Here is a 26909-nt window from a genome sequence, read left to right as displayed (position 1 = left end):
TATGTGTTGCATCACTCCCCCACCCCTTGCTGCCCTCACCAATGGCTATATCTGGAAAAGAAGACATTATGGGCAACTGACAGCAAACATCACATGTCTGAAGAGCCATCATGAGGAAGGTGAAACAGAATTCTTCTATTTGGAAGTTGGTGGAAGTTGCTAGGGAAGTGGATTTCAGCTAATTTTTCAGGGACATTTTCCAACTTGAAGGGATTTAAGATGAACCTGGACAGCCCCCTGTTGTGGATGTATTATAAGATCCTGCATTATGGATCTTGCATTGAGCAGGAAGCTGGACTAGATGAGCCTGTTCAATGATCTTGTTTGTTCATTACTTTATTTTCCAAGAAACAGCCAAACACCTCAGTAAAGTTCTAGTACCAAGTTCCTAAAGGTACATGATCACCAAATGTGAGGTTGCATTTCTTGCTATACAGCTAATTGCAAGAATTATTTTGGGTGTTTTTCTCTCTTAAAAATCATGGAAGCTAAAGTCAACAAAAATTCTTGCTGCGACAGATTTCATGAGTACATTTTAGCTTGTTAATTGCTATCTATGTACTTAAACTGTCCCACAGCTTTCTCTTTTGGGAGCCTGAAAACCTTTCCCCATTTTCCCCTCTTTACTCCCCCTTACACTACTCATATTTTTCAATATGTCTGTCTTGCCTCCACTCAATCACTTTTACCTAAGCTGAAAACCCCAAGGATTTAAAAACTTAATTAGGCATGGATTCCAAAGAACCCTCAATTTTATCAAAGTAGTATATCGCAGCTTGCACAGGGTGGACCTACATATCATTTTTTTAAAAAAAACCACACTAGATTTATCATCCTTTTCTGGAATGCTGCAACAGGACTGGGGAAAAAACAGACAACAATACACACCAGCAAGAAAAAAGTACAGAAGGGCCCCTAGCAAGCACACTCCTAAGCAACAGTTACTCTCAAATCAAATCCACACCCACTCTGTGTGCATGACAGTCCCATCAACATTGGCACCCCAATCATTAAAATACTAACTTGGTTAATATTGTCCTTTGTGCACAGTGGCAGATTCCAACAGTGCTAAGCCAGGATTTTGATAAAACTGTGGTTGAACAAGTCATAGTGTCCATAAGATTTGGCCATCATGGGTGGGTTCACCAAGCCAGGACAGCCAGACATGTGGCCCAGGGGCTGCATAACGCCTGCCAGCACCTCTGCTGTGGTTCTCAGAGCCTCCTCAGAATAAGCATTCACTAATTGGTCGTTAGTGAGTACCTTCATATACAGGCAGAATGGTATAGAAGGAACCATTATGTAGGGAAATGAGTCCCAACAGGTTTAAATTTTATCAGTAGGCAGCAACACTTTGAACTGAGTTCAGAAACAAATCCCAATGTAGTTCTTTGAGAACTGGGTCCATATTGCTCCACTTGTGAAAGCTGTCTGCTGAATCCTGATAGATTCCAAGCTATCTTCATGGGCAGTCCCATGAAGAAACCATTACAGTAATCTAACCCAAAGGAAATTCTGTATACCACCCTTCCTCCAAAAATGGAGGATGTATTCACTTTACAGCTGCCTGGTAAGATAATTCAGAACAGCTTGAGCCATGCTGGCTAGGAATTCCAGCAGATACCATTGTAACATGTCTAAATGGCACCTAGTTATGGATAGTTGCTTTAGGCTGAAAGAGTGACTCATTCAAGGACTTGAGCTTCCAGACTGGAGCAAAGATCCAAACCTGGATTTCTGGCAACTAATTTAGCAATCTCATGTTCTGCATGTTCTTGATTTCCTCACTCCATAACAGTATCTAGCCAATGGAGTAATGGCATCCCTTTTCCACTTTTCTGAACTTCTGACAACAGTCCAAGGCAATATATGAAGCAATGTATGGACATGATAGAAGTAAGGATGGTTTCCAAGGACAGAAATATAGGGAGAGGTATACTGAATGGTGGTGGTAAAAACTAGATTTAGATTTCCTTCTCTTTTTCTTTGTCTTTCATGCCTTTCATTTCTTTGACTTACTATTTCTTCCTGCTTTTCTGGGCTATGCAAGAGTTATTGTTTACCTGCAATGAGATATTCCTTCTTGCCACCAACATCCAGTGTCACTCCACACACTGCTGAGGAGGGAGCTGTGAAGATGAATTCAATGTCCTGTTCCGGCCCTTTAAACATCTGGAAAGGGAAGAAGCGGATGAGGCCAAGAGTAGAGGTTAGTGATGATGCCAGTTATGATTTTAGAAAAATAAGATGGACCACACTCTTTAGAGATCTTTATATGCACAAGCCTTTCCTCATGCTAATCATAATGTCAGGCATGTTTCTGGTACAGTATTTTCCAAACTGGTCCAGATGTGCTGGTGTCATTCCAGAAATCATGGCTAGGAACTGTGGGAGTTGTCGTCTAGCAGATTTGGAGAGCATCAAGTTGGGGAAGACAATTCTAGTGTTTCCAGTATTATCCCAAGTTCTTTCTCAAAAGACAGTGACCAATGATTTCACAATTTTCTTTCATCTTTTGACAGTCATATTTCTCCCTATCTATTTTTCCTCTTTGAGAAATCAATCAATATGCCAATAAAATGTTGCCACCTATTCAATTTAAAAATGCCACCTATTAACCATTATTAAAATGATGGGATTCAGATTGTGTCAAGCCATAAACTGAGATTTAGAAACCTAAATTGCTAAACCAAAACCAAAGAAACTACATGATAGGTTAATATGGTATGTGAATCCCATCATTCAGCATGTGATCTTATATCCAACTGATTTCCGTTTGACAAATACTAACTTTATGGTTAGGGATATTTCAAAAATCATAAAATTGAATCTGGGTGAATGGGATGTTGCACTGAGACCCAAGATCAAGTTATTTTAGAGTAGAAGCTTGACATATGGAAAAGGGACATTATTTCCAACAGCTTCTCCAGCAGAGGGACAAACTTTTATAGATGAAATGCAGGGAAACCAAATGGCCCATTAAGGGACCAATTCCAAAGAAGTTCTGGAAACTGGAAGCCAATACTGCTGTTTCCGCCATACCGGTTCCAGCATGTCTCTAGGATACAGACTGATAGCTCTTCTGCATTTCTCTCTTTAAATCAGGGCAGGAATGGAACGCCAATTGGATCTAACTCCAGGATATACCAAGCCCTTGATTTATTTGCTTTTGAGGGGTCTTTCAATGTTTTCACACAACCAGCTAGGATCAGAAGGCTTTTCTTCCCCCACCTTTTTCTTATCCTTTTGTTAGCCTAAGGTATTCCTGTTTGGGAATTTAGGGATATTCTAATAGTTCTAAACAGGGCAGCTGAGAATCTGAAATGGAAAAAAAAACCTTCATTATAGAAAATGTCCAGGCGGCATAAACAGCTCCAGTTAGCACTCTTCCACCTTTTTAGCTAATTATATTACACTAGCTAGATAGCACTAGCATAAGAGGTTTATAGATCCTCTGCTGTTTCACTCTGAACTGTGCCGTGCTTCTCTTCTTTGTGTGTATGCATAAGGCACAGATACATGCACATACCCAAAGCTGTGGTTCTCATGTAGCTGTTGGTTACCTTTATCTGTTTGATCTCATACTGGATGCGTTTGATGGGGTTTCCATAGATGTCATTCCCAGAGTCCACCTCTTTTTCAGAGACAGCCTTTGCTCTGATCACTGAAATACAAAGAGGGAAAAGAAGTGGAAAGATGCAGTGCCGGTGAGGAATTCAACTATTCCAAAGCAAACCACAAATGAAACAACCGTGAATCTCACTCTTCTTCCTTCTCCGGCTGTTCTCAGAAGCAAAACCTGGAGTTATTAATCCTGGGGGCAGTTTATGTTGCATGCTGCCAACAATAGAGTCTTTTGCCCTTTTCTGCTGTTTCCGTCCTGCAGTTCTATGATTATAGACTCCTTCAAGCTTGCAACAATATTTGAAATGCCACCTTGTTCTATTTATTTCAGAGATAAGGATAATGTCTGCATTATCTGCAAGCAGCCTCCAGGACAAAGAAGATTACTTTAACTAAAACGTGCTGCTGTAAGAATACTGATACAAGAAATAGAGGTTAATAGCTTTTCTTGTCAAATGGATTTGCTATTAAAATTCAGGACTCTTCATCCATAATGAAGTTAAACACACTGAGACTTGATTCAGATAAAAATATTTTACTTTCAGCCTCTTTGTACATAAAATCTTCATGCAATTGTGGGTTTTGGGGTGGGAGGAAGGAGAGGGTTTGGTTTCAGCAAAAGGAAGAAATAAAAAGCAGGAGAGAAGATACTTTTATTTAAAGACAATCAAGATATTCATGCTGGGCTCAGGCCAAGCAAGACAGCACCCAGTCCCAAACTCAGACTGGATTTAACATGGCTTATTTAACTATGGTTTGTTAACCATAGTTGCTTAAAAACCACAATTTGCTGAGTTTGCACAAGAAACTAACCCATTAACAATCTAAGCTGCGCCTAGCAGGCACAGACTGAAATCAGATTGGGATCTCCTGGTACATTTCTGAGTAATTCCTGATTTGAAATTGCTTGACAGTTCCAACAACTAAGCCAGCTTGTTGCTGTTAGTTTCATCTAGATTATCCAATTGAGAAAGCTCGAGTCAACAAGAAATGCGCTTTTTGTGTGAAAGGATTGTGATCTCAGTTCAGCTCGGCTGCTGAAAACCAATTGTTAGGCTCAGAATTCACTCAAGGACATTTATTTATTTATTCTAAGCTAATTTTTGTATCTGGCTACAGTGGACCTTAGAGCTAAGCAAAACTCCAGTGAGATTTATGGCTGCAAACTGTCTCAGCCCACCTTTAATATAAACAAATATAAATGTATAAACCTCTAATATAAACATAAACTGCCTGCCAACATAAACAGATGAAACCAAATCTTTCCCAGAAGGAATGGACTTCAGTTTCATCAGTTCTGCCATGTGGCTGTGCTCTTCTCTGGCCCCAGAGCTGAGAGGAAATTGTGACAGCATAAATCATGCTCTCCCCATAGATTGCCCTTCACCTGCCCATGCCTCATGCAACACTGTAAGGGCAGCGATTGGTGGATTTCCCTGGCTGAAATCTGAATGCCACCAACCGCGGGAAAAGCCACCACCAATCGCCATCCAGAATGTATTCCAGGTGATGCCTGGAAGGTGCTCCAGCTAATCATTTTTTCCCCTAATTGTTTCCCGAAGGACTGCTGACCTATCATCCTAACAGCTAAACTGAAACAAATAGTTTCCCTGTTAACTGCAAAGTTGTGGCCGCCAGGATTTGCAAAGCTGAGAGGCACCCTCTGCATAAGGGTTCTTGCAGCTGGAGTTCAAAATAGGAGTTAGGCATGAGTGAGAGTGTTCGAGCTGTGAAATGCTGTTAGGTACTTCCACCTAACTGCTTCAAAATTACTGACGGGCTACTCTATTGACCACTAGGTGGCACCAAATATCTAGAGTTTGCTGTATCTCCTGGGTGCAGGGATGCTGAATCAGTGTGTTTGAACAGCTCTATGCTGCGGCCCAGGAAATGCTCTATGATGGAATGGAGTTTTTTAGAAGAACATTCTGTGAGCAGCAGAACTGAGAAGCCAGGGCTATTGGGAAGGGAATTCCACCATCCTTTCAGTTACATACATTAAATTAGGGATAGGCTGGACTTTACACCCTCTAAATAGAGTTTCTCAAACCTGGCAACTTAAAGATGTCTGGACTTCAACCAGAATTCCCCAATCAGCATGGATTCTAAGAGTTGAAATCCACACATCTTAAGTGTTTGAGAAACACTGCTCTAAATCAAGCAACTGATCACCTGCTCCAAAGGTGTGGGGGGGGGGAGAAGCAGCTGCAGTTTGGGGCTCCCTGGCAAGCCAAAACTGCACTGCAGGACATCGGGCCCAGCAACCTGACTGAAAGGACTGGTCCACAGCAGACCCAGTGGGCCAACAGCAGCCAAGCAGATCACTGGCCCCAACCATGCCATCGCAAGCCATGGATTGTCCAGACAAATTTGGTTCCGTTCTGGCTTGCCTCAACAGCGGACTGTTTGAAAGATGGACATGTCCTCAGCAGATGGTAAGTGGGGCATCTTTGCACCACAGTAAGGCGGTTATGTGGATCAGCCTTTCCACATATTAACCTCCAACAGACTAACCACAGACTGAAAACCATATAAGTAGAAACTAATCAGATATACCACACCTAATCCATAAAGAGCACTATAATTCATAACCAGAAACCGCAACAAACAATCCAATCACAGGGTATAAGACGTGTCAGTATAGATATGCTGTGTATTGCATAATACTTAGATTTGTTTGAGATAAAAGCTTTTTCCCTTACTTCTCTGCCATAAATGAAGGTAACAGTTGAGGCTCCTTCTTTAATGCCTCTGGCTGACCTTTTTTGGGGGGGGGCTTAATTTGCCAAAGCAGTCCTCTTTTTTCTACAATTTCTCTTGCAATTATAATAGAGACGGATTTTAAAATGAAATCATAGGTGTCAGAAACTGAACTGCAGATCACTGTAGTAAGTGCTTTATGGGGAAAAAACGGGTAGTATTATAAATTCTCGGTTTCATCAGCAGGAACTCACAGAATCCTATAGTGACAAATTCCACTGTTAAACTGTTCAAAAACAAATACTAAGCTTTGTTTTTTCATACACATGTTGCCAATCAGTTTAATTGGGCCTACATTCCAGAAGAGCAAGTAAGTTAGCTTCTTGCAGGCAGCAAAAACAACAGAGACTCTTGGCATCACAAACACCGTTACAGTTTCAGCTTTCATGAACTCAGATCCTGCTTTGTCAAATATGCTGCCACAATATATTGGTTAGTCTTCAATATACCACAGAACTCTGCTGTTTTTGCTGGATATAGAGTTTTTCTGGGTTGAGCCTGACAAATTTTCCATGTGCAGTTAAAAACAGTACAAAACTGACTCAGCATTCCTGCTTAGAAACAGATTTCCCATATACAGCTGTTTCACTGAAAACCGAACCTTTGGCCAAGCTAGGTTAGTAATGATTCAATTCACACGTTCCACCCAGCCAAAAGGTGGTTTGGTTTTGGCTTAGTGTTACGTGAACACAGCCTTCTGACTTGTCAACCATGGTTATGGTGATTTAATATAATACGTGAACCCCAACAAATTATTGTTGAAACCCAACCATAGTTTAACACACAATGTGAACTCAACCACTATCTACTTTAACTGACAGTGACTCTCCAGAGCAGTGTTTCTCAACCCTGGCAACTTTAAGATATGTAGACTTCAATTCCCAGAATTCCCCATGCTGGCTGGGGAATTCTGGGAGTTGAAGTTCACATATCTTAAAGTTGCTAAGGTTGAGAAACACTGCTCCAGAGCTTTAGGCAGGGATCATTTCCAGCCCCCTCATCCAAGACAGGAAATATCAGGGATTGAATGTGGGCTCACATACATGCAAAATATTTACCTACAACTGAGCAATAGCTCATTTTCACTGCAGTTGCCCAAAAGGTTCTAACGTAGTTTCTAATTAGGTGATTTGCAATTTCCAAAATTTACCCTTAGTGTTATGCTCGGGCTACCAGATCTGGGCTGCAAATGTCCAGACTTTTGTATTTTTTAGCTTCCATTTAGTGGTCAGCTGGCTGTTTGAAGATCAGATTTGGTGGCTCTAAGTTAGCCTTCATGGTAGACTACTACTTGGGGCCTGCACCATTATCAGGAGAGGACTAAGGAAAAGGCAGTATGTTTATCTTCCTGTCCTGAAATGAGTTCCAGTCAGCTGTGTGGAGTTTTACCTAATCACGCCTCAAGTCTGATTCTGTATACGATGCAATGCTACAGCAATTGCACATACAATAGATACCCTCCTGTATTTTTTTAGGGGTCTTACTAAGCAGATTGCTCTCATTGTATTGCAAGAAACCATACCCTTATCATTGAAAATCAGATGTCTGAAGATGCTAGTTTGTAATCTAAATAAAAAGAATTTCTATGCAATGACATAGGATAAGGATGTTTAATTCGGTTAATATACAATATTTTAAACTATAGGACTGCAGAAACAGCAACAAAACCACAAACAAATGTGGAAAAACCAGTAGACAGACTTGTTTGTGTCCCTAAGCTGAACTGCACTGGTTGGAACATACTGGCTGCTATTTTGGCTTTAGAGTGGCTTATCCTTGGCCAGTCAGTCTTACCTGCCAATATAAAACTTGGCTCTTCTTTCAAACTTAATCTTACTATGAAGTTTTTGGTGGTGAGGTTAGTTGTTCACTTGCAGACATTTCTTTACCCAACTAGGTAACACGATCAGTGTGAGTGTGGGGTTTGCTGCTTGTTTTATGCAGCAGTTTGCCCTGCCAGTGTTGGGTGTGTGTGTGTGGTTTCCTCCTTAGAGATTCCCCTAATTAGAATATTATTTTCTGCCTGATTGTTTGTCTGATGTTAATCTGGTTATCTGAGTGCTGGCTGCTGGAGGGAATGTGTTCTAATCTTTTTATTTCCTTTAGTTTTTTTTTATTGTCTCTTGAATGGTATGTAAATGTGATTTATCTCTGTGTGTCTATTGATGGCTTACTAACTTAATCCTGCTAGCTCTTGGCATCCCAAGTTGCTCCTGTGTATTGCCAAGGATGTTTAGTATAGTTGCCAACATTCAGAAATACCTGCTGTCCTCTCCCTTGCTGGTAGACTGGTGAGAAAGTGGTGTCCAAAGTGGGGAAAGATGATAGGTATATAAGGAACTCAGGAAATGAAGTGGTTACGCAGAGGGCACAAAACAGAAGACGAAGGGCTGCCTCAGAGGCTGACTAATGACCAGAGTAGGGATCATGTGAATACTTCCCAACATTCCCCACACTTCTGGGCACACCACAGCTGGTCACCTGAAGTTGCTTCTAAGGAAACACGATAGATGACAAAGCACTACAGATTTTATACACTTTGGTATGGGACAGGGTTGATTTAAGGAGGAAAAGACTACTTTAAAACCAGCACACCTAATTCTTTGAGGCTAAATCTAACCCCGTCTAGGTTAGTTACACAAGCTATTTTTGTGGGTTAGTGAGTCTGTATGACACAGTCCACCCTCCATCCCCATGATCCAGTTAGGTATATATCATGGAAAAAAGCAACTGAGTTTATAATCTACAGTGCTATAAAGATGCAAAACTGAGATAAGGAATATTTCACAGCTTTTGAAAACAATTTTTCAAGTGTAAGTAGAATAAGGGCAATTTTTTTTAAACCCACAGTTTGCTTTAGATTTAGTAAAATCCTTGGTGACTAGCTGGAATCTATTTGTGGTCTAAAATGCAGCTTGTGGGCTTCCTGTTGGTCACTCAATGAATCACATCCACTGGATACTTTCCGTACTAAAGGCAGTTATAAATAAGCTAGTACTTTGCTCCAAAGAATTTGTTCAACAAGTTGTTGAAGAAATTATATTGGCAGCTCTCCAGTGATGGGCTGTGAGAGCTTCAAAGTGGGTCTCTCAGTTACTAGCTGATTTTGAATGATGTAAAAGGATAATCAGAACGGATTGCGGTTGAACCAGCAAGGAGATTGCAAACAGAGAAAATATATATCTTTTGTAATAGAAAACTTAGGAAATATTATTTGAGGCTAGGGACATCAGGGAGGAACTGTACAAATGGTTTGATAATGAAAATAATTGTCTTTTCATGCAATACAGGGGTTTGCAAACTACCTTACATGCATTGCATCGTCCTATTGAAAGTATTATTTTATTAAACTGCTGAATTTGGAAGCAAATTATTCCTTATAGCAGGATCTTGAAAATCAGTTCCAGGTTGATGGTTCTCAGTGATTCCTTCTGCGTTTATTTCTAATTAGGTGTTTCAAGCATACCTGTAAACAGTAAGGAAGATGACCTTGATGGAGATATGTATAATCCATTACCAAAGCAACAAAGCAGTAAAACAAATCTCAAGTCCGCAACAAAAACAAAATATGCAAGAGGCTTAGATAGACACATCTCTAATTTACAGGAGTATAAGAAGGGGGAGCAGGTATGGTACAATTAGGCTTGCAAGATTCTGTTATTATAGCCGCTCTCAATAAAAGTAGTTTTAGCCTTCCTGTGGAGTTGATTTCCTGGCTGGTCAACCTGGTGGGACTGACGTTACCCGAGAAAAACAAAGATGCCTCCCAGTTTCAGGGCTCTGGAGCAGCACTATACATCTGGTACAGCCATCATCAACTCTGGTTCAGAGACTTTTTTCGCTTTCTGATTCTTGAAAACTGCCTGTGGCCTGACTTGGATGCCTTTGGCCTGGCTTAGACAACTGTGTGACAACAGCTGAGTTTTTAGGCCTAGCTAATAGTTATGGCTCCAGGCTTTTCCACTCACGTGCCGCTGAATCACTGGCAAAAAATGCAACCTCGTAGAAAGAAGATTTCTGTGCTGAACAGAGTGGCTTTGTAGAAGGGAATTTGCTGCTTTGGATTTTCTTAGCCAAGTTCTGGGGGAGGGGGTTGGGAGAAAGGAGAGAGAATGAAAGAGAGAAAAAGCAAGGATAGAAAAGCATATATATCTGAATCCCACATATACATTTCAATTTTCCTTTTATGCCACCATGAGAAAAGGAGATTCTTGGTTTTAAAGGGGTGGAGGTCAATGTCTGACTAAGAAGGCCTCTGTTTTATCCTCATCCTATGGCTCATTGTCTGCCAGCAACATCATTAACATAACCACCCAGTATGCTTTGGACCTAACAGCTGTAATGGTAATTGTCATATTTCACTTGCAAGAAGCTGCAATAAAGTCTTGCATATCTGGCTCGACCGAGACTCTTCACCAAATGACCTGGGAATCCCAGGGGGCATTCCACCAACTCAGAGGCCCACAAAAGTCAACCCTGCTTTTAGCACCTTGTGAAGATGGATCCTACTGTTCTGCAGATCACATGTCAGTCATCATGGCAGTAAAAGCAAATGGATTGCCTCTGTGCAGCTTTTGCTTGGTTTTAAGTAGGTCTGTGTCTTGAATAAGAAAGAAATGAATTTAGCCCACTGGGGATTGGAATTACTTTGCAGCTACAGTTTTTGTCACAACAGATAACCTGTGGATATGTGAGGTTGCAGGTCAAATTATGTGAATGCAGCAGCCAGCAGACTACCCAATTCCAATCTTAGGGAGTCCTTCATCACTTAGCAAAAGTAACCCTTTCTTTCCTCATTGATAATCTATCTTCCACTTTGACACAGATATAAAGGGACTAAGGCACTAGAACAGAGAGATCTACTAAAGCAAGGGATAAATTTAGCATGATAATCCACATACTGTATTATGAGGCAGCATGGATTTTTCTGCCTTCTATCTCAGATTTATCAAATGGTCACCTTTAAGAGCTATGAGGAACACCTTAGCCTACACAAATGCATCATTGTGACATACTGCTATATACAACTATCTGAATAACAGTGCTATCAATGAAAAATAGGCAAACAAATCAAAGCCAGCTTTAAACACTATTATGTTTACAAATGGGAAAAGCCAGCAGCGCTTTTCAAAACTGTAAGATATTTGTAAATATAAAGACAGGAAGCCTACAAAGTACACATTAGGAACATGATCTCAGTTATAATCCACAGATCTGAAGCAATGGCACTGCAACATATAATAATGATTAAGTTTAAAGAAATTCCGTGGCAGATGTTCCAGATAGATTCCTGCAGGAAAAGTACCAGAATGAAGTGATATATGCTAGTATAAGGCACACCAACCACAGTTTTGTACAGTAATGAGGCAGCCATCCTGTGGGATTCTGATTGTCCATTAGCTATCAGTTCTCTCCACTTAAATCTGCTCATACATCTAGCTATAATCTTCTTTTCATGCAGTGATATACTGGCCTTTCCTATCCCGTCATCTTGGGTGTTACTATCAACCCAACTGCCTGATTTTATTCACCAATTCCTGTAATAAGTTGCCAAGAAAATCAAGTTGCAGCAAGCAGATTTATTACTTAGTGAAGAATTTTGGCATTGCCTTAGACACTGCATGTGATCAATATAATTGGCCTTGAAAACATTAAAAGTGCTCAACATCCCCTCCAGCTCACAACTTACTTTATGAGAGTCCAGCTGCATTCTTGCTCCCATAAACCAGACTTTAATACAATTTCTATCACTCAAGAAAAATTGTCTCTTTGGGGGCAGAAAAATAACCCACCCATGTTAGCAGAGTTCAGCTTTCTGCCACCAATATACCGTTCCCCCTTTTCAGCCAGCTGTACCCTGTTTTATACACAACAATGGACGTAAACAGGTGTGTCACCTTCATGCCCCATCTGAGGCAAATATATTAAAGAACAATTACAGTTGCAGGAGACACTGGAGAGAGATAAAGGGAAATTTAACAGGAGGCTTTCTTGTGTTCCTTTTAAACTAACACAAAAGGCAGTGTATGAATCAGTGCATGGATGTGATGGATGCAAGGATGGCTTGACTGGATAGAAAGATACGTAGAGGTATTTTGAATGGCATTGGTTAAAGGAAATTTAGCTGAATTTCCTGTTCTTATCCCATCTCTTTAATTTATTTGGCTTGCTAGTTCTCATACTTTTTCTGTATTATCCCCAAAGTTACTTTTTGTATACTATCCTCAGCTGATGTGCGTCATTTATACTATCCTCAAACAAGGGCAACTGGAGTCTGAGGCTGATTTCCCAGAAGAGCTGTGAAATGGAGGCCAGAACCTTCTAAATATGCCTCACCAAATTATTCACAGATACAGCAGTTCAGCTGGTAACACCACTATGTCATCCTTCCAATGTAGAGATACCACACTGGCAATTTAGGTCTTCCATCTGTTTCCTGTAGCTCCTCACACCTCTCATTACTCATCTCATCAGTTTCTCCTATATTATACACATGCATATGGCTTTACTCTAGAATGAGTGGCAGCCAAAAAGGGCTTCCTCATGGATATCTCTTCAGTCCTTCTGCAAGTCCAATGATAGCCCCTCTCAAAAATTAATTTCACATCAGAATTCTGGCAGAGACTAATGGTGACCAACGTTTGTGTTCTTATAGATTTGTTTAATGTCCCTGTTCACCACAGAAGCATGACTAAAATCAGGACCAGAGCAACTGTAGCTCCAACGGTCTCTGCTTTGTCCATTCCTGCTTGTTGTTCATTGTCAGCTAATTTGGACATTTCTCTACAGCACATTCATCCACAGAAATGTGATTAAGCCTGAAATGATGCAACTCACATTCTTAGCAGTTACCATAGCAAGGGACCTAATGACCCTCTGCTTGTTTCTTTGGAGAAGCCTGATGCTTTAACCTAAACCACTTACAAAGGCTAAATAGGCAGCTTAAGTAGTCAGGGTGGAGGAACATCAGTCAGGTGCTTTTCTTGGATTAAAAACAACGGAGCTACAATTCAGTACAATCCAAATTAGCAACACTGGCTACTCCTAGTGCTTGTGGCAATCCTACCAGTCTCTGAAATTTTCAAAAACAAGAAATTTTTCTATTTTCCAGCTGCAAACAGAACCAGAAATACAGAGTAGCTCTAAATGTATAGCTAACCAAGCTGTTTGCATTCAAGATTGTTTTCTAAGGATAATTGTTTTTTAAAATAAAAATTCCCTCTCACAAGAGTACTCTCGATATCATTTTCTTCCAGATTACAATAGACGATTTTCTAGAGGAAGAAGCTGAGACAATTAAGCAAGCATAAAACTAACATATAAATTTAAAGCACACAAATGGCCATTTTGTAGGATAACCCATGCCAAGAACAGTGTCTCTATGAGAACCCCTTTAGACTTCTGAGAAATCAGAAGACCATACCAGAAAGTGAGAGGGAGCATCAGAGAGAGTCCCTCCCACTTTTGACCCCAGCCCCACCCATTACTTTCTTCAATCCAACATCAAGATGCCCTCAACAGAACAGAAAAGAAGATGCTGTATTTTTGCTTCATACTACAATCCAACCTTACTTCTCACAGGAGCAACTTACTTCAAACAAACTTCAGCCCTTCTCACTCATTGATCCACATTTGAGAACCAACCACCTTCCTTACATAGGCATGCCTGAACTAAAAAGTGAATTAAATGAACCCCCAAATACTCCAACTTAATCTTAGCATTCTCAGCCAAAGAATAAGTGATGCTGGTTCAAATAACACATCCTACACACTGTCTGGTTTTGGTTTAACATGCTTGAGTGCAGTCCCTGTTTTAAGAAGTATTAGGATATACTATACAAATCAGTCTTCAAATCCCCTCTCCTTACTTCCAGCACCCACCTTCTTCAGCTGCTGCTAATCCAGCCACCGTTACCAGGAAATCAAATCCAAGCTAGCTTGGCTGTTCAGTCTTACCTCTCTCCTCTGCACACATTTGAGCATGTTTGCCTTTTCCATTTTGCAAGCATTATGTGTGTGTATTCATTCCTTATCTAATTACTTTAAAAACATCAAAAGAAACATTATTTTAAAAGGGAAAGCAGCTCTTTGACAAAAGGCAACATTTGCAGCAAGAACATGAGGCCAGCCCATTAGTGGTGGCCAAGATAGCTTTGGCTTCAAGTTTTTAAACAGGTGGAAAGGGAGAGGGATGAAGGAATTAGGGCATGATCCTACAAAGGAAAAGGAGCATTGGAATTAACAGTGTGAGGTTTCTGTACCATGTCTCATCATCTTAATGGGATGCTTCAGTCCTGAATGTATACTACCAAAATCACGTGCATTATCAATTTATAAGTAATGTTGTGACTCAGGCAGGATCTGGATTCCTTATGTCGCATACTGATCTGATGTGACAGGCATGGGTTGGCGGGGGGTTTCCTATGTGACACTCAGAAGAGTCAGGAGGAAAGAGGCTATCATCTAAGAGTCACCAGGTATCCAACACTATTCACAGCAAGCTGCTGCTACAGACCCAAGATTTGTAGGACAGGTCAATGGGATGGACTGATTACAGTGCACAAAAGTTCTCATGGACTGTGCTGTGGCTGATGGCGCAAAACAATGCAAACAAAAACAGCACACTGTTGTGGCCACTGCAGTATATTCTGCCAACTCTAGTATAATTCCATGCAATGAAATGTGAGTAGAGTAAACAGGGCCATGTCAGCCAAGACAGCTTCCCAAGGGAAGCTGCTGGTAAGTCCTTCAGGTTCGAAGAAGACATGCTGTTGTGCAGTTCTTCTGTGGACACAGAGGTGGCTCTACAATCCATCTGGAAGCAGTCTAGCACCATGGGGGTGCTGGAAGTCCGTTGTTGTAATAACTGTGGGTATTATTCTGTGACGCTGCTCATGGTTTTCTATCAGTTTTTGGTGGCGCCCGTCTTCAAAGCCAGTGGAAGCTTCATAGCACAGGGCTTGCTAGCAGGTTCTGTCAGCAGTTGCAGCTTCTAGTTCCCTTGGCTGGATGTCACAGTGGCATAGGGTTCCTTTCACAGCGTCTTTATAGTACTTGCATGGTCGACCTCAAAGTCTCTTCCCAGACTCCAGTGACACTATAGAGTAACTGGTGAGGCATACGGTGGTCATCCATTCTGATGACGTGTCCCACCCACTGCATCTGGGCTCTGATAATCAGGGACACAACACTGGGGACTCCCTGCAAGCCAAGACCTCCAGGTTGGAGACACAATCTTGCCAACGAATGCTGAGGATGGAGTGGAGAGCACACATGTGAAATTTCTCCAGTTGTTTGATGTGCCTTTGGTACAGAGTCCAAGACTCACATCCATGTAGGAGAGAAGGGATAACCACAGCTCTGTGGACTTTCAGCTTTGTAGAGATATGGATGTTGTGTTGATTGAGCACTCTAGTACGCAGCCACCCCAGTGCCTGGCTGGCCTTGCTGATCCTGAAGTCAATTTCTTTGTCCAAAGACCCATCACTCACGATGTTTCCCAAGTATTTGAAGCTGTTTACATTTGTCAGCTGGGTGTCATCAACAGTGATTTTTGGTTCTATGGGGTTGGTATTTGGCACGGGATGGTAAAGTACTTCAATTTGTTCAGGCTGATAGTCAGGCCAAAAAGCATAGCAGCATCTGAGAATTAGTTCAGCATCAACTGTAGATCACTGCCTTTATGCACCAGGAGCACACAGCCATCAGCAAAGAGGGTTTCTTGAATGACGGTATGGAAGCACTTCATCCATACGTTCAAGTGGCAAAGGTCAAAAAGAGAGCCGTCCAATCAATACCTGACATACAATCCCTCCTTCAGACCCTGGACAGCATGTGACAACATGCAAGCGAAGAACAGATTGAACACAACTGGGGCTAGCGCACAACCCTGTTTTACCCCATTGGAAATGGCAAATATAGCTGATGTATCACTGTCCTTCCGTTGTGGAGTAGCTGAATCAACTTCACAAACTTCCTTGGGCATCAATAATATCTCTGGATGATCCAGAGAGCCTCCCTGTTTACAGAGTCAAATGCCTTTATCCGGTCAACGAAGACAGAGTAAAGAGGCTTGTTCTGCTCTATGCACTTCTCCTGGACTTGCCTCATGCCAAATATCATATCTGCTGTACTCCATTCTGGGCGAAAGCCACACTGCACCTCTGGGAGGTTCCTTTCCAAGACAGTGACAAGTCTGTTCAGGAGAATGCAGGCAAAGATCTTGTCTGTGATAGACAGCAGTGAGATACCTCTGTAGTTCCCGCAAGCTAATTTGCTTCCCTTATTTTTATAGAGAACCACAATGAAGGCATCAGGAAGTTGTCAGGCATCTCCTCTGATGTTCTGGAACACCTGTACGGTGTTTGGGTCTAGTGGTTTGTAGATTTCAGCAGGAATGCCATCCTGCCCTGTTGCTTTGAGTTCATCTGCGAGATCACTTTCTTGATCTCATCAGTAGAGGGAGGCAGGTCTAGGGCATCCAAGACTGGCAGCTGAGGAATCTGCTGTAAAACATCATGATCAGCTGTGGACGGCCTATTGAGCAGGCTGGAAAAGTGTCCAGCCCAGCAGTTCTTCAGTCCTTCCTGGTTTTTGATCAGGCTCGACCCATCAGATGACAGCAAGGGGGAATATCCTGATTTAGGACCATAAACTGACTTTATGGCGCTGAAGAACTCTCACGTATCATGCATGTCTGCCTAGGTTTCCTCCTGCTCACCCTTTCTCTGTCACCATTCATCCTGCATTTCTCACAGTTCCGTCTCTACTTTAGACTGCAGGTGCTTAAACTTGTCTTTGAGACAGATGATGGATCATTCTGCCAGCATGCATAGGCCTTGTTCTGGCCTGGAGAGTTGCTGAAATGCTCTCATGGTTTTCATCAAAGCAGTCTTGATGCGCCCAGATTTTCAGTCTGAGTACAGTTGTTGCAAACTGTGTGATGACATCTTTAAATTGTGTCCACTTTTCAGAACAGGTTCCTACATGTGGTAAATTGCCAGAGTTTTTCAAGAAATACATCTTGGAAGTGTTGGATTTGGCCTGGGTCTTGCAGTCTGCTGATGGTGAATGACTTTGACAGTCCTTGGTTGCTTACGATATAAAGGGGTTATGTGCAGGTTGAGGACCAACAGGACCAGCCTGTGATCTGCCCAGCACTCAGCACCTGACATGGTGCGGATGATGTCTTTAAGGTCGCGCTGATGTACTATGACAGAGTCAAGTAGGCGCCAGTGTTTGGACCTGGGGTGCATCCAAGTAGTTTTGTACTTGTTTGTAAGTCTGAACATCATGTTAGTGATGCACAGGTTGTGCTTGGCACATTTGCTCAGAAGCAGCAAGCCACTGCTATTTAGTTTTCCTGCTCCATGTCTCCCAAGGACTCCATCCCAGTTGTTGCTGTCTCTCCCCACCCTAGCGTTGAAGTCACCCAGAATGACGAGTTTGTCACTGGTAGGAGTTGTTCAAATAATCTGGTCCAGGTCCTCATAGAAATCTTCCTTGTCTTCATCTGGACTCATGAGAGCTGGGTGCATACACACTGACAATGGTGATATATGGGGACTTGCTGAGAGGAAAGCAGAACTTCATAATGTGTTCATTTATTCCAGTGGGTAGAGTAAAGTAAAGTAAGGAAAGTAAAAATAACACAAGTGTGCATGTATCTGCATACAGGTATGTGCCTACGTAAGTGAGGGAAAATGGCATAACAACATTAAAAAACCCCTCTGGCTTTGATTTTTTTCCCCTCTGCCTCTAGGAAGCTCCCAAGCAGGGGACAAACTGTCTCCAGCAAGGACTTACATGATTTCATAACTGTTCAAATCCATCACCAGGACTCGTTCTAACATTATGGCAGAATGAAGTCATCATTTCAGGCCGCAGATAATGGTGAAGGGAGCAGCAAGCCCCCCATTCCCTGTGGGTTCCCAAAGTAAGATTTTCTGGCATTCCTCTCCCCCTCGTAGTCTGCTGCCCTTAGGCCCTGTGTTGCTAATATGAAATAAATTCAGCTGCCTATCCAGTTGCAATCTGTTTGTGGAAGACAAAGTATTTTTTTTAACATGGGGCAGTAAAATGTTTTGATCTGGATTGACTTTTTAAATATAATCCTTTTTTAAAAGTTAAAAACCCAAGGTGTAAGAGAGTATGGTGTGTCTTATCTTAGCCATCTTGGTATCCAAAACTTGATACCAGCTATGCTTTTCTCACCCAAGATAAACTCCTGCTTCAATATCTTTCTGCTGAAATAGGAAAAACATACTAGAAGAAGGCAGCAGAGACCGGGAAGTAATTTATATTTACAATTAGCTCATTTATTTTTCTCTTCAGTCTTTGGGGAAAGGCTGCAGCTCAGTGGTAGTACACTGCATTCAAAAGGCCCTAATATCTCCGGGTTGTGTTGGGAAAGGACTCTGTTTATAACCCCCAAAATGCCACACAATGTAAAGAATACTGGATTTGATGGACCAGCAGCCTGATCTGATACAGCTGTGTTTCCTCTTCTAAAACTGCAAAAAGATTTGCAGAAAATCCCAAGCGTACCCAGGAGAAAAACATAACCAAAAATCATCTCTACCTTGCCTGCAAAGGCTGTGGGCTGAGGGTTCATTTTTCCTTACAGTGGAAATGATTAATCAGAAGCCCTTCAGATATTTTGAACTTTAATTCCATCAGTCCTAGCTATCAGAGGGAATTGTGGAGATTATAGCCCCAATCATTATAAACACAGGCATCTAAGGGGCAAGAGGGAGGCAAGTGATGAAATATACATTATGATGTCATGATACAAGCCTCATGATGTCATACTTGTGTCCAACATCAGGAGGCAAGTACCCAAGGGCAAGCTTTGCACTATGAACTTGCCACATGTGTGTCATTCTTCCACTATTGTGGCTAGCTGTGGACACCAAAGATTGTAAAGTTACCAGTTGTCTACCCTCAGTGGATTAAAACTTCAAAAGCAGTGCACACTCAGGGAGAGAACCTAATTAGAGCTCTGTACGGACTATTGCCTGGATGGAGGCAAGAAACTTTGCCGAACTTTTTGTGGGAAGAAAGTAATATTGTACAGGTCTTTGGTGTATGTTTGTTCCTCCAAACCTGTCCTACTCTGCTTGTTATACTACCAGAAAACTTTGTTTTGAAGTGCTGTGTTCATTGCTTTATAATTAACTAAGTCTGTTCCACTTGTAGTATGTAAAGCTTGTCATGTTTTTAATTCAGTGGATTCTTTCTCCTCATTCAGACCCTCTGCTAATACAAAGGCTACATACCAATACACCAACATCCCACTGAGAACGTTTTTTCCCCCACTCTTCTTTATTCTGAAACATGACCAGTCCTTCTCTTTTTCCACGGAGCACCTAAGTTTAGTTCTCAGATGTCTGTCAGATGTCCATTGTTTCTGTTGCTACAGACAACTGCCACAGCTCTGGGAAATCAGCATATTATATAACCTACTGCCAAGTAGTTTTCTCCGAATCATCCCTCATATGGAATCTCCTATTATGGCTTACATTTTCCTGTCTGGCTTCACATTGAGTAATTTCCCTCTGTAACACCTAAAGGATCCAGAATAATTATACTCCGTTCTGAGCTCAGGGAACTGATCTTCTGGAACACTGATGAATTTTGGAAAGAAACAAAGGAGGTTCATGTACTTTTCCTGTGACTATTACTAATAAACATTTCATGAAAATTATTATTTTACACCTTAGATTCCAGCTGTTAAAATTAAAATCGAAAAATACATTATTTAAAATAAAACAAGTAATCAGTATGGATTCTCTCATATCTTGACAACATTGCTATCAGGCTGTTAACTTTCCTTCACAAAACTTGTTCTTGGCTGAAGAAAAGCTGGACTGTGGTAGCCAATTTAAGAGATACTAAAAATAAGTGAACAAGGCACCTGCAAAAACAATAGAGTCATGTGGCACATTAAATACTAACAAGATTATTATCACATCAGCAATCATACTTCTTGAATTTGATGAAGTAGGCAGGGATCCACAAAGGCTTATGAAATAAAAGTTTGCTAGTGTTTAAGAGCCTGTAAGACCTTGAAATTGTGTATGTGTGTGAGTGTATGTGTGTGTCTGTGCTGCTATAAAAGATTAACATAGGTGCCTCCCTGGAAAATTAAAATATGTAGCATGGTTGATGGCAACCCAAGAGAACCCCTTCTAGAAGAGTTGTCTCAATACCCAAGAAAGCGAAAACAAGGACTTCAGCTAGTTCCAAGGAACAGAAGGACTTCTGGGGGGTTGAAGAAGTCACAAGATCCCCATTGCACAAATTCCTCTCTTCAGAAATGTCTATTCTCATGGAAGGAAGAGATACTGGAGAGCAAAATGAAACCGCAGACAGCTGCTGCTGACAGCAGCCACTCAGTTCCTGGAGACATTACAAAATCAGGGAAGGCAGCTTGGGGCACACCAATTCTGGAAATGCTAACAGTCAGAATTAGTGTAGCAGATAAGCTGCTCCGTCAAAATATTTCAAAATCCCAACTGGACAAGGTCCAGAAACTGGGGCCTTAATTGTTTGCTTGATATGTTAAGATTTAATAAGAGGAATATTCACAGGGAAAAAAAGATAGAATTGAGGCCCAGCCCTGCCAGACCCAGTGTTTCAATAGCTTCTAAGCTCAGCAGATTGGGAAAATGTCTAAAAAGAAAAGCAGCTAGTGAATGATGCAACACAGTGTGCCTAGTTTAAAAGGGTAAAACAGAGTCTGCCGTTCTTGTCATTCAATCTTTCTTTCCAACTGCCAAACAAAAGGGATATATGGTGATATCACAAAAAGGAAGGCCTTGATTAAATCAACATGGAAAAAAGGAGTGTGTTTTTTCTCATGAGGGCCTCAGCCATGCTGGGAAGGAGGCCACGGTGCAGACATTTTTCCGCTCACACAGAAAGTGAGTACCCACAATGCACAACTCGGGATGGAAAGAAATGAGAGGAGGGCTTATGAAGGGCCTCCAGAATCTTATATTCCAAAGGTAGCAGGTGAAACAGAAAGAATTAAATGGATGCCAGTTCTTTAATCTCAGGTGCTTGGGAGCCTTCTGTAATTGCTCAGTAGCTAGGACAAGGCGTATGCTCAGAAATGCTCTCCCCCTTTATACCCCTCCATATATTCAGGTTATACCTTCACCTTAAAAACAGTTTCTGTGGGGTTGGTTTCAAATTATATCTTGACTGTCCTTGGACGACTGGATCAGAATCCAGAGGTCAGGAAGGTAAGAGACAGCTCTTAATTTTCTGATCTCAGGCCATAGAAATTATCTCCAAACCAATTATATCTGCTCTTAAGCAGCTCTCTCTGCTGCTGGGCAGGCAGAATCTGTCAAGGTCTGGGGATAAATTTTGGCATAAAATTAGTTCTTGAGCAAGAATAAGGGAGGGGGTCCTTTAAGGTGCTTTTACATCTGTCCTCAAATATTGCTACATTAGTCTGTGAACAATTGTTCTTAGGTTGATTCCCCCCCCCAAAAAAAACCAACCAAACAAAAAAAACTCACTTGGGTCTCTGGCTTGATTACTACATAGGAAGGAACACTACGTCGATGGTGATGGAGCAACCAAAAAGCCCGCAGCTAAGGGAACAGTGTTTCCTGGAGGGCTGCTCAAAGCACTCATTAATGGGGAAAAAAGCTTTAATGACATACAACTAAAATCAAAAACATAGCAGCATGAACATAGCAACAGCTAAAACAGACTCCAGCTTCTATGAGAGGCAACCCAAAAATGTTCTATCCCCTGAGTCAGGAGCTTAAGAGACTCTGAAGAGATTTGTATACACAGTAGATGGAAATCTGGTTTCTGCTTTGGGCAGACCCAGTCATCTTCCCTGCCATTTCACAGCTCTGGAGCCTTTTATCCTTCTTTGCCTCCCTCCCTCCATCTGCATTTCTGGTTTCCTTCATTCTGTAGGTGGAAAATAAAACCCAGGTCATTTGAGCCCCTGTAATTCTGCTTTGCCAGCCCAGCAATGGTGAAGTAGCCCTGCATTCTGGAGATTCTAGGAAAATCCCCAGGACACAATAGTAGCATATCTGCCCTTGGAGTTCAAGGCAGGGACAGGAGAACTTCATGTAAACTCAAACTTAAAGTAGAACTGTCCAGCAAGTAGTTGGGGTCTATCTCTTTTGCCAAATGATTTATGGGCTGGGGAAGCTTGGTTGCAACCTCTCCTCATTCTAAAAACTGAGTTTTGCTCCTTCAAAGCTGCACGTATCTAAATAAATTCACTCCTGCACACATAAAGGGGCGCTCATTCTTTCCCCTTCTGGGTCAGAGAAGATGGCCCTATATGGTTTAAGCTTGCCTTTGTGAAGTTTTCGTTCTGCGGTCGTTTCTCTTCCAATTTCCACATACTTCCTCCCCTCCCCTCCCCTCCCTCCCCTCCTCTCCCCTCCCCATTTCGAAGCTGTTCCACCAGAGTCTGGCAGCAGCCTACATTTTGCAGGCAGAAAGCCATCGCCAGAAATTAGGAATTTCGGTCCGCGGTTGTCTTTGTGCTTTCAAATGAATTCCTGCGGATCAGGTCAGAGCGAGCGCGCTAGAGCGAAAGGCGGGGAGGGAGAGAGAAAGGAAGCGAAATGCAAGGCGAAGCGGGCCGGCACTTCGCCTTTTAATCCTGGGTAAGGTGGTGGTTATTTTTTAACCGAAGAAGTCTGCAGAACGGGCCCAGGAGCATTCAGACGCCCGCGCTAACGACGGAAACTGCTAGTCGGTGCCCAGGCAGGGGCCAAGGGGGAATCAGTGTGCGGGCTCCCTTCCAGCTCTCTCCCAACGCGGCTCTTTCCTTGCAGGATAAAGGGGTGGGGTTGTTTTGGCTGCTAACAAGTGAGTTTGCAGTAGGGGAGAAAAGGGAGCTCCCCGCGATAAGAGAAATGCGGGGTCGATCAAGCCACGAGAAGAGCCGCTAGGGGAGCCGCAGAGAAGGGGAGGGCGGCTAGCCGTCTTTTTCTTACCTACATCTGCATTGCAAAACGCCTGTTGCGGATGCACCGGGGAGCAGCTGCAGGCGTCGGCAAGGCGGTCCATCCTCCCCAGGAGCAAGACGGCCAGCGAGGCCAGGAGGCTCGGGAGCGTAGCACTCATCTTGTGGAGCGGGTGGGAGGGAAGGCGGGCTGGCGAGGGGGTGGCCGAGGCTTGAGTGCTCACGGTTCCTGCCGCCTCATCCAGACACGCGCGCGCGCGCGCCCCCGCTCAGTCCTCTGAGCTCTGTATCGGTGGCGATCCCGGAGGGACGCGTGCCGCTTCCGCAGGAGGCTGTCCTCAAAGTTTGGCTTGCAGTCGGCCTCCCTCGGGATGCGGTGGAGGGCCTGGAAAAGGTTCCCGCTGCTGGAAGAAGAGCCGCCTCGCCGATCGCTGCCGCTGCCTTCTGGAGATGTTTTCTTCTCCTGGTTCCAGCCTAAGCCTGGCTTTTTAATGGGCTCCAGGGAATAGCAGCCCCTCCTCCTGGTGGCACCGGGCCAAAACGGGCGGTTGGCCTGCTCCGGTCAGAGTTTCTGTGCTGCTTTCCCTTCCCTCGCCTCCGGCCCTGGGAGATTCGGCCTCTGCAGCCCTGCCTTTGCTTGACAGCTAGCTGCCTCCCTCCCTCCCTCCCTCCCTCCTTCCTTCCTCAGGCTGGAATTCCCCACCTAAGAGTAGCCAGCCTACATGGTCCGGGCAGCATCCGGACTCTTTCGGTCAGAACTGTGAAGACAGTCGACCGTAGGAGGAACGCGATTAAAGGAGGCACCCTGAGCACGAGATCTCCTGCCACGAAATCAAGATTAGAGCCGGGCCTCTCCCCACGGAGCCGAAGGCCCGGGGTTCCGTTGCTATCCCGGTCCGAGCCCTTCGGAGGGACCTGCCTCCACCCAGGCTTCGCCGCTGTGTGAGAAGGCCAGCCTTGGGTGCAAGGGGCTAAAGAAGGCCCAGCTGCTACCGGCAAAGCAGCCAATGTTACCCAGGTCTCCAGAAGTAAACGATGAACAGCTCCTGAAGAAAATTGACGTCACTGTGAAGACAGTGTACCAACCGGCTGTGCTTGGCTTACTGTGAAATGTGGTTAATGCCAGCCTGCTGGTTCCAGGTCTTGGAAAAGGCATCATGATCTTTCTCCCTGTATTAAAGTTAAGTTAGAAGATGGCGTTTCTAGGCAACCTGGAGTTTCGGCATCCGTGAGAAATCTGATTTTCAATAAGTATGAAATAAATAACCTGAAGCTCAGTACCAATGCATTCTTTCTTAGTAGTCTTCTGACCCAAAATTTGGGCAACTCTGTTTTTGACTCTGGTGAAGGAGATTTTTCTTCCATGTTTACAGACATTCAATGTTATGAGTTTATTGGTTGAGTGCCATCTCAGCCAGGTTCCTAAAGAAAAAGGTAGAAGTGTGCTCTCCTGAACGTTCTTGAATATTTTAGAGGCACAATATGGGTGTTAAGGGCTAAGTTTGGCACATATTCTAAGACATTCATGCTTGAGCATTTTTGTTCTTTTGGAAATAATTTCCAGGAAATAATCATGGGTATGCAGGTTGACATATATTTTCCCCACAGATACCATGGATACCATCTTGATGGGAAACCTGGGCTGGTAAGATTGGCACATATTTGTGATGAGAGCAGCCCATTTTACAAAAGTTGGAGAATTGGGAAGGCTTGCCCTCTCCACTCCAAACTCTTCCCTTTTTCAGGTAACCTTGGTTTATCTCATTGGAAATGTCCTAAACAACATTCTGTCTCTTCCTTTGAAAATGGTCATTGATCAAATTTTCCACATGGTAAGCTTCATGGAACTTCATGTAGGCATTAAACCCTGACTTTTGCTACTCCAGTGCCCCACATGATCTCAGTGAGGGTGCCTCCATTTATTTTAAATGCAGACCAGAATATATTGAGGAGAAGGATGTTTGCTTATTGTAAAATAGCCCCAGAATGTCCCAGGGGCACATACACAAATTTATAATAGGCACTGAAAGAGTCTGCATGAGTGTTTTGACAATGCTAGGGTCAGGAAGCCAGGCTGGAGGCGGGTCTTGCTGACGACCAAGGAGTGGAGCCGGCTGAGCGCCCAGCAGTGAGTCATGGCTGCTGGGAGATAAATGGAAACACATGTGCAACCATTTGCAGGCTTTATTACTCACAGTAGAGAAAGTGTGGACACTTCGTAAACACAGGCCAAAAGCTGGTCTGATGCTTGCATTCAGACATCCACAGTTCCCACACCCACTGTTGCAGGATCTCATTCATGGAGGGTGAGATCTTCTAACTAAATTCTCAGTGTTGGCCCAAGATATTCACTGTGCAAATTGAAGCCTCAATTCTCCCCCCTCGCTCCCACACATCCTGCTAGGAGGAATGCTTTAAGAAGTTCTGCTGCAGTGTTCAGAAATTCAGTTGTGTCTTCATCAATTCCCTTTCTTGCCCCTTGGGGCCATCTGAAGCCAACCACCCTGCTGCATGGCGTAATTAATCCTGCAAACTCAGGAAATGGTTTCACAGATTGTCAATCTAGTTTGCAACTATTTGTACATACAGTATTAATAATACAAATCTTGAATTTCTACTTTGGTCAGAAAAATAGCAATCCATACTGAACAGCAGTAAGAGACCAGCTCTAAATCATGCCAGTTTGTTATTAAAGACTCTAGGAAGTTGTTGTTTTTCTCTCTGATGATGGATAAACTTGTCCATATCTACATTGGTTTTTCTTTTTTTCTTTTACTTGCTAAATATTGACTATCACTGTGTCTTCCATTTTATTTATGTCCCATGGATATTCAGAATGTGTGAGGTAGGGTAGCTTTTATCATAGATGTTGCTTTGGGAAACCAATAGCAGGAAACAAAAATTGAAGCTGTTCCTTATCTCCTGAAGAGATGCTATTGAAATGATCCCCTTCTATAAAAGTGAGTTTTAGTCCTCATAGCTCTTTCCTTGATTCCATGTTGGGGGACTTTGAATCATTAAAACGATACAGAGCATCCTCACCAAGCTAAATTTATCATGGTTCTTTGGGAAAAGCCATAACAGTTTAGTGGGTACTATGACCCATATATGTAGCTGGCAGTACCCATATGCTAGCAGCAGAAGCTTGATACAAGTAGGAGAGAAGACAAGTTTAGATTAATCTTGAGGGAGGCTGGATTAGCATGGTTTTAAAACTGAAGGAAGAAACAATATCCAACTTTATGCTGAGAACAAATGAACTGCAAGCTGTAGTAATGAACATCTAGGAATCCAATGAAAAATCGGACTAACTATAAAGAAGACCAAACTAATTATAACAAGTATGGCAACTAGCCTTAGAACTCACAATCAGGATATCAAAGTGGTGGATAGCTTCTGCTTTTTAGAATCAACTATTAATAGTAAAGGAACAAGCAGTCAAGAAATACGCCAGAGAGTAGCACTTGGTAGGCTAGCAATTAAAGCCTTGGAAAAGATATTCAGATGCGGTGATGTGTCTATACCTGCAAAGATCAGAATCATGCAGGCAATGGTTTTCTCTATGATGCTC

The 26909-nt window shown here is 42.7% G+C and overlaps 1 protein-coding gene across 1 annotated transcript in view; it reads right to left on the bottom strand.

Annotated features, from left to right (window-relative positions):
- Nucleotides 1–23950, bottom strand: part of TIMP2 (TIMP metallopeptidase inhibitor 2) — a 28452-nt gene extending 4502 nt beyond the window's left edge. The window contains exons 1-3 of the mRNA XM_007430966.4: nucleotides 23370–23950; nucleotides 3564–3664; nucleotides 2064–2172 (exon numbers count right to left, since the gene is read on the bottom strand). Coding sequence (XP_007431028.1) covers nucleotides 2064–2172; nucleotides 3564–3664; nucleotides 23370–23499 — 340 coding nt within the window. The 5' untranslated portion in view covers nucleotides 23500–23950. The remainder of the gene's footprint in view (nucleotides 1–2063; nucleotides 2173–3563; nucleotides 3665–23369) is intronic.
- Between the last annotated feature and the right edge of the window lie 2959 nt (nucleotides 23951–26909).

This window comes from Python bivittatus, unplaced genomic scaffold, assembly GCF_059951505.1.
Source record: "Python bivittatus isolate LINGU-HERP-01145 unplaced genomic scaffold, Pbiv_v1 ctg000220_np1212, whole genome shotgun sequence".
Lineage (NCBI taxonomy): Eukaryota > Metazoa > Chordata > Lepidosauria > Squamata > Pythonidae > Python > Python bivittatus.
Note: the sequence above shows the minus strand (reverse complement) of the source record. Positions and strands in the feature narration are given on the sequence as shown.